Below are 8,687 nucleotides of genomic sequence, written 5' to 3'. Positions count from 1 at the left end.
CCTTCGCCTCGGTGCAACAGCCCTTCGCGCAGTCCTGGGCCGTCGCTCCGGCCTCGCCCGCCGCGCCCGCGGTGCAGGGCGAACTGGGCTGGTCCGCCGCCGGCGACGAGGACCTGCTGACGGTGCGGCCGCCCTACTCGTACTCGGCGCTCATCGCCATGGCCATCCAGAACGCGCCCGGGGGCAAGCTCACGCTCCGCCACATCTACCAGTTCGTGACCGACAGCTTCCCCTTCTACCAGCACAGCAGCGCCCGCTGGCAGAACTCCATCCGCCACAACCTGTCGCTCAACGACTGCTTCAAGAAAGTGCCCCGCGACGAGGACGATCCGGGGAAAGGTCATTACTGGACTCTGGATCCGAACTGTGATAAAATGTTCGACAATGGGAACTTCCGTCGGAAGCGAAGGCGCCGCTTTGAGGCCAGCAGCAGCTCCACCCTGGCTGCTGGGCCTTTAGAAGCCCAAGGGCTCTCTTCAGTAATAGGGTCTGCAGTAGGTGGGAAGCCAGAAGCAGACAGCACCTCCTCGCTGCTGATGCCTTCACAGTCCCCACAGCCTCCCGAGGGCACCCAGAATCCAGCTTGGTCTCCCGGAGGATCCATGCTCACCTCCACAATTTGCCTCAACACTTTCTTCAACACCCTCAGCAGCTTCAGTGCCAGCAGAAGTGGGAACACCGATCAACCAGCTCTCTCTGGCAGCGGCCACCTAGGAATCCAGGGGGCCCAGCTGCCCTCCAGCGACACATTCCCCCCTGAGCCTATCTCCGAGACCTCGCCAGACGCCTTGCAGCTGAGTAATAGCAGCAGCCCTTTCCCTGACAGCACCAGTGGAGACCAGAACAGCCCCTTCGGCAGCCCTTTCTACAACTTCAGCTCCATCAACAGCCTCATCTACCCCCAGGAGGACTCTGAGGTGTAGGAGAGTGCTTCTCAGACCTCGGTTTGCACACATTCTGGTTGGAATGCAGCTTCCAGGTCAGTAGGTCTGGGGTAGGACCTGAGGTTCTGCATTTCTGCTGAGTTCCTGGTTGATCTTGTGCTCCTTTGAGCAACAATGGTGTGTAACTCTGTCCTCCACAAGCCAGTGTGAGCTTTTACAAATTTCTCTGCATATGAGCCCCCCTAAAGAGAAAGCCACCTCACTCTGTTCTGGGATAGGGACCCAGGGTGGCAGGGACCACTTCTGTTTTGTTCATCGCTGTATTCCAGGGTTGCAAGCTCAAAATGTGTACAGGTGGTTAAAAAACATACACCAGCAAAGTTACTGGTTGAGAAAACAGCAATTGGCACCTGAACCAGTAGAGAGTGGTTGGGACTCATTAGCTAAAGGCTACTGTGAGCAGCTGGTTATCTCTCAAATGACAACTTTCTGGCTTTTGTTAAAAAAAGAAAAAACACCTAGGTTTTTTTTTTTATTTTTAATTTGGGGTTAATATAAGGGTACATAAGATTGGGTTACATTGCTTGCATTTGTAAGGTAAAGTCCAAAGGCTGAGTTGTAGTTGAGTCCTTCACCCAGAAAAATGTGCCATATACCCCTATATTGTACCCAATAGGTGGCCAAGCCCCTCCTTCCCCCCAGATACCTTGGTTTTTATAGGAAACCTCCAACTTTGCATCCTTTGCCTCTTATTAAAGCTTTTTATCATATCTTATGAGGCAACGCCACAAATCTTTGAGCTATCACTAGCTCTCAAGTCACCTCCATCTGGTATGGTAGATACTAATAGCAACAAAACTATAGGCAGCCAGCCTCCTGTGTCAGGCACTGTTCTGAACACTTGGAATGTATTAACTCATTTAATCTGCATGGCACCGTTGGGGGGTAGGTATTATGTTGTATTACCACCCCTCATTTTCTTTTCTTTTCTTTTGTTGTTGTTGTTGTTGTTGCAGTTTTGGGCCAGGGCTGGGTTTGAAACCACCACCTCCCATATATGGGGCCGGTGCCCCACTCCTTTGTGCCACAAGCACCGCCCTCCACCGCTCATTTTCCATCTGAGGGGAGCAAAACTCCAAAATGTTAGCTTACCCAAGGTCACCCAGATAGTAAACAGTGGAGTCGGGCTGATCCAGGCCATCTGGCTCCTGAGCTGGTGCTTGTAACCTCTGTGTTCTGGTTCCTGAAAACCCAAGAAGTCAACTTCCACAGGCAGACACAAGTATAATATGCAGGGGTAGGAATGGAGCTAATCTCATTTAACCAAAGATTCTGGTTGAAATAAATCATTTGATAGGTTTCCCTGAGCAGTAAAGGTGGGATATCACCTCTGACTTAGTCTGGGTGACCATTGTCCTAGTTTATGATGGTCAGTCAGCCTGACATCCTGTCCCTTTTAGTTTGTGTCCTGGATATTTCATTTTCTAACAAAGTATTGATAGTATTTTACTAAAAAAAAAAAAAAAAAAAGAAAGAAAAGAAAGAAAGAACTTTACTAAAAATAGCTTTTAAATGGACTTTTATAAGTTTTAATATAATAAAGCATTTTTGGTCAAATTTTTTTAAAAGAGGCTAATCTGAGTGCAGTGATGTTTACAACTAATTATTGCAACCAGTTACAGATGTCTTTGCTCCTTCTCCACGCCCGCTGCTTCACTTGACTTTCAAATTTAAAAAATAAGAGAGAGCTAATTGTATTTAATATTTATGTTAGCACTCCCTTTCACTTCTCTGAGGTATCTTCATTTGAATAATTTTTATGGTCATCCCTCCAGTGCTCAGCAGAGTGCCTAGTCCATAGTAGAGTCACCTATTTGTTGAATGACAGAATTTATTCCAAAGGTTAATTAAAATGAGGATACTTGTTGAATTTATGGGAATAGTGTTCCATTAAGATGAAGAAAATGTCCTGAGTTGCCTTTGTACTGTGCTTTATTTTTTTTTCCCTGCAGCAATGAGAGAAGATATGTTTTTAAATCTCTGATGTTAGCATGGCTAGTTTGGGGGTTTAATGTTTTAGAAAAAGAAATACAAGCACATTGTAAAGAAATATTTGTAACTTTTCCCTGTGTATTCTTTTTTCAAAAAGACTCCAATGGCATTATGTTAGAGAAACGTTTTCTTTTGAAATATACATACAGAAAATGATTTTTTAAAACAGCTTTGAGGTACAAATTACACCACCATCACTTTTTTAATATTATGCAGAAAGACAGCCAAAGAGATTACCAACCCATATACTATGTGTACGAGAAACAATTTCTATGGCTAGTTTTGTACATACGAAATCGTATGGACTTTTATAAATGTTTCTAACACAATTCTATATTTGTAAATTAATTTATAATGTAAACCAGGGCATCAAAGAAAAATATTTCTCCCAAGAAAGAACACTGCATGCTGAGAAGAATCACATAAAAATAAACTTTAAGTGGGATAAGAAAAAAAATAGAAGTTTATAAACAAAAAAGTTGCAGTAAGCTAAGGTTAATGTAGTATTGAAGAAACATAGTTTGTATACACTTACTGTAGCCTAAATGTACAGTGTTTATAAAGTCTAAAGTAATGTCCTGGGTTTTCACACTCACTCACCACTCACTCGCTGACTCACCCAGAGAAGGTTCTAGTTCTATCAGCTCCACTTATGATAAGTACCCTATAGAATTGTATCATTTTTTAACCTTTCAATATCATACTTTTACTGTACCTTTTCTATGTTTAAGGTGCACAAATTCTTAGCATTGTGCTATAATTGCCTAAAGTACTAAGTATAGCAACATGCTATATGGGTTTATAGCTTAGGAAACATAGCCTATACTCTACAGCCTAGCTATGGAGTAGGATATACCATCTAGGTACATGTAAGAACACTCTTTGACAGTGATGGGAAACCTTTTCGTGTTGGAAGCCCACATTAATTTAGCTGTAATCAAATAATGCTACATCCAAGAAACTGCAATTGGGACTGTAGCCAACTGGTCAACAGTCAGAAGTGGTTAACATAAAGAACTAGGCCTTAGTACATGTAACGCAGGTCCAAGTGTAAGGAGATTGTCAACTATGGAGGTTCTACTGTACCTAAAACGTATATTATTTTGTAAAAATCTAACTACTATGTACCTAATAATTAAAAATAATAAAATTTTCTTAATTTTAAAGTTAACCAGCCTTTTTAATGACTTTGGTGTGTCTGCTTTTTGTGGGAAAGCGTTTGAATATTTGATTGCAGCATGGAGGTCAGCTGATCCTCTAAATGGGTACCAATAATTTGTGACCTTAACGGTCTCTTGATTTGGGTTAGGTAGAAGAATATAAATCCACAGCAATAAGTGTCTAAAAAGCAAAAAAGCACCTTGGGGGCATGTTGCTGAAAACGTGGGTAATCTACTGCATTTTTTCTATATTTCAATTAGCTCTTTCTTAGCATTAGACAATGGCTTTAAAATGTCATCTACTGAGAACTCGATCAATTCCATCTGTAGTGCTTTAGGTGCCTTGGTGATATCAACTAGGTAAGGCTGAAACGCTAATTTGAGTGTGATGGGATGATACTCAAAGTCAGTAAATTTTCATTGCATTCTCCAATGAATAGGTCTACAAAAGCTGATATTCTTCAAATGATTCGCATATATCAGCCTGCTCCATCAATGACCTTTGCTAACTAGGAAAAATGTGTTCATCTGAAATTTCCTTTTGCAGAAGAATTGTGTTTAAAAACAGAAAGGTTTTTTTTTTTTTTCAAAATGCTTGGGTTTTTTGCCACATATCATATATAGACTTAATTTTATCTCACAAGGAAATATTCAAGTCATTTTGACTTGACACAATAACACACAGAAATGCTGTATTCATATAGAAATCTTTCAATACTTCACATTGCTAATTCTGTTCTTCATGAAATTTAACTATCTGTTCTCATAGAAAATTTTAGCTAACATCTGCCCCTGCAATAGCCAACACACTTTAGAATAGTATAGAAAATCCACACCAAATATCTTATTGTTCATCTTTAGCATATTATAAAACAGATGCGTTGCTAGCAATACTGTAAGTTGTCCCAAAGTATCACTTAATACTGCAGCTTTAGCAGAAAAATTTTGCTGATGCAAGATACAATGAAAAGAAATGAGAGCATCTGGATCTGTTAATACTTTTTATCTTTTTTTTTTTTTTGGCCAGGCCTGGGTTTGAACCCGCCACCTCCAGCATATGGGGGCCGTGCCTTACTCCTTTGAGCTACAGGCGCCACCCTATACTTTTTATCTTTACAATAAACCCTTCACGTTTTTCTGTCATGGAAGGTGCATTATCTGTACATAAATTCACTAAATGTACCAAATTCAGTCCAAATTCATGGCATTTATATTAAAAATTGTTGAAGATATGTTGAAGATATCTCCCCAGTGTTCTGTTTGTAAGAATGCCCACAGTGGAGGCGCCCATAGCTCAATGGGTAGGGCTCTGGCCACATACGCCCAGGCTTGGGGTTTCGAACCCAGCCGGGGGCCTGGTAAACAACTGCAACCAAAAAATGGCCGAGTGTTGCGGCAGGTGCCGGTAGTCCCAGCTGCTTAGGAGACTGAGGCAAGAGAACTGCTGAAGCCCAAGAGTTTGAGGTTGCTGTGAGCTGCGACACCATGGGGCGAGAGAGAGAGACAGAGACAGAGACAGAGAGAGAATGCCCACAGCATGTAACTTGGTAACAAAGCAAACCTTCTGCTATGACTTGAATGAAGTATGACACCTGTGTCAAGTGAGTAGTATCAATTGATTCATCCAAATCAATTGAAGATCTATATTTTCCTTTTGAAGCATGAAGGGTCTAAGCATCCCACAACTTTGAAAATGTATTCTTGCCCCCGGCCGTGTGGTCACTGCTACGGGGGCCGCCATGATGAACTGGGTGAGGACGGTGGCCCACGAGGCTCGTCGCAGACAACGCGGCGGCAACGTCCCGCGAGCCGGGCGAGTGCTGCGGTGGCAGCCGCGGGGCCTCGCGCGTGCAAGGGCGGCCTGCGCTTCGGCCCCTCGGCTTCCCTGGAAGCGGGAGTCGCAGCCGAGGGGGAGGCTCCAGTGTGTCTCTCTCCTCCCCATCAGCCTGAGCCAGGGGACGCCAGGCGGCCCGGGTGGCCGGAGGGGGTGGGGGTGGGGGGTCCACTGTCCGAGAATGGGAATTCTCTTCAGCAGGATATGGAGACTGTTCAATCACCAGGAGCACAAAGTTATCATTGTTGGGTTGGCTAATGCAGGGAAAACTACTATACTTTACCACTTTCTATGAATGAACTTGTACGTGCATCCCCTACAATAGGAAGTACTGTAGAGGAGACGGTGATTAATAACACACGTTTCCTAATGTGGGATATTGGTGGCCAAGAATCTCTTCGTTCTTTCTGGAACACTTACTGTACTAACACGGACTTTGTAATAGTTGTTGTGGGCGGTACAGACAGAGAGAGGATTGCTGTAACATTTCTATAAAATGTTAGCACACGAGGACCTAAGGAAAGCTGGATTGCTGACTTTTGCTAATAAACAAGATGTTAAAGAATGCATGACTGTAGCAGAAATCTCCCAGTTTTTGAAGCTAACTTCTATCAAAGATCACCAGTGGCATATCCAGGCATGCTGCGCTCTTACTGGTGAAGGACTGTGCCAAGGACTTGAATGGATGATGTCATGACTTTAGATTAGGTGATGTCTCCTGACCTCTTCTCATAGACTTTGCATAAACGAAGTGCTGGACTTTGCCTGAAAGTCGCAAAAATTAATAGTTTAGATTTTTTTTAATAAACTGATTTTAACTTTTTCTATAAGAAGAAAAATTAAGGCCACTTCTTTGAAAACAAAGATGAAATCTCACCTTCCAATTTGCTTTCCCATTAGTTCCTTCCACAGTAAGTTATTAAAGCTGTGGTTGACATTTTTCCCATAATGAATCCTCTCGTTGTGTAGTTTGTGGTAAGTATAAAGAAAGAGGAAGAAGTTTTGAACTTTAAGAGCTTTATTATCAGTATCACCTCCCTAGTTGAAAGTTCTCTTCTTGTTCCATTAAGTCAAAATACAAGTCAGCACAGACATTTGGTTTCTAATATTTTAAAATGTAATGTTACTTATGAAAATATTTTGTATCAGGTTGTGTAAGTATTGTGCGTAGACCCCGCTTTCAAGTTAATGGCTTTGATTTACATTCTAAGGAAAAGGAAATAATACAAAAATTAGTAATATCCTTAGTTACAACCATAATGAGGTAAGTACTGGCATTGGTGTTAAGTGCCATTTTGTACTCTTCTTTATGTTCTCTGTATTGTATTGACCAACCTCCCAAATCATTGAGCTGCTCTTTAAAAAATAAAAAAAAAAGAAAAAGAAAAAAGAAACTGCATTCTTTCACAATTTCTATATCACTGAATGGTTTCCCCTTTTTCCTGAGTATGCAAGCTGTTTTTTAAGTTGCTTCAGTGGCATTATTCCCAGGTCTTATTATGGCTTAAAAGAATTGTCTTTGCTTTTGCTTTTCATCTTTTAATTTCTGCAATACAACATTTGTGCCTCTCCCTCAAATTTAAAATACTTGTGGTCCTTATGAGTGATATGATGCTGATGAGCACTGCCTTTTTTAATGTTGATATTGCAGTATCATAAAGCAAGCATATCATCTTATCTTTAACAGAAACAAGATAATATTGCAATTCCCAATCCTCATTTAAAAATCTGTTTTCTTCCTTCAGCGTTCTCTTGGTCTTCTTTGACATGATGGGCTGTTAAGCCCACAGAATAAAAAAAAATAATAATGTCAAGCTATGGAACTATTCACAAATTCCACTCCAAACAGAAACACAATGCACTGTCACCAAAAACTGATAGCAGACAGGTATAACAAACCCTGCAAACTTGCCAGCCAGCCTCATATGGTAGTGGTGCCAGTTAGGTGTGGAAAGTTAGAACTAAATCAAGAGCATAACATCTGTAAATTTAGCCCTTATTGCCTACTAATGTTCTGATTGTGCCAGTCAACCTGGGAGAATTATTTCACAAAAGTTATCTTATTCTTTGGTATTTTAAATATGTTCTTTATAAAAATAAAATAAAAATATAAAAGACTAGCAAAAACCCGCTAATAAAAATAAAAGGATTGGTTCCATAAAATGTGGATTCAATGACAAGGCCAAACTTAGGCCAGGCACAGTGGCTCACACCTGTAATCCTAGCACTCTGGGAGGCAGAGACAAGAGGATTGTTTGAGCTCAGGAGTTCAAGATCAGACAGAGCAAGAGTGAGACTCTACCTCTCCAAAAAACAGAAAAATTAACTGAGTGTGGTGTTGCATGCCTGTAAGTCCCGGCTACGTGAGCTACTTGGGAGGCTGAGGCCCAAGTTGCAGTGACCTATGATGATGACAATGCACTCTACCCAGGGTAATGTAACAAAGTGAAATCCTGCCTCAGATTAAAAAAAAAAAAAAAGCCACACTGATAAGGACCTAGAAGGCCACACATTGTCTTCAGTTCTCATGCTCCCCACCCCCGCTCTATGATGTTCGCACAATGATAAAGACTCCCCAATGTTGCATTTCTCAGAATGTATCTTCTTTGTTGAGCAACTTGTGCCTGTGCATAGTGAAATGATTAGTACAGGTAAGCAATTTAATATATCTGTTACCTTCTGAGGGGTAAGAGCACCTAAAAGCTCCTCTCTTAAAATTTTTCAGCATACAGTTCAGTATTATTAACTATAGTCTTC

The 8,687-nt window shown here is 41.5% G+C and overlaps 1 protein-coding gene and 1 pseudogene across 1 annotated transcript in view; both read left to right on the top strand.

Moving 5' to 3' along the window:
* The window catches only part of LOC100950001 (forkhead box protein I3-like), a 6,106-nt gene extending 5,183 nt beyond the window's left edge, over nucleotides 1-923 (top strand). The window contains exon 2 of the mRNA XM_003793764.1: nucleotides 21-923. Coding sequence (XP_003793812.1) covers nucleotides 21-923 — 903 coding nt within the window. The remainder of the gene's footprint in view (nucleotides 1-20) is intronic.
* A 5,174-nt stretch (nucleotides 924-6,097) lies between these two features.
* Nucleotides 6,098-6,627, top strand: LOC100958510 (annotated as a pseudogene).
* The last annotated feature ends 2,060 nt before the right edge of the window (nucleotides 6,628-8,687 follow it).

Source organism: Otolemur garnettii, unplaced genomic scaffold, assembly GCF_000181295.1.
Source record: "Otolemur garnettii isolate 467f Iridium unplaced genomic scaffold, OtoGar3 scaffold00072, whole genome shotgun sequence".
NCBI classification, from domain to species: Eukaryota; Metazoa; Chordata; class Mammalia; order Primates; family Galagidae; genus Otolemur; species Otolemur garnettii.
Note: the sequence above shows the minus strand (reverse complement) of the source record. Positions and strands in the feature narration are given on the sequence as shown.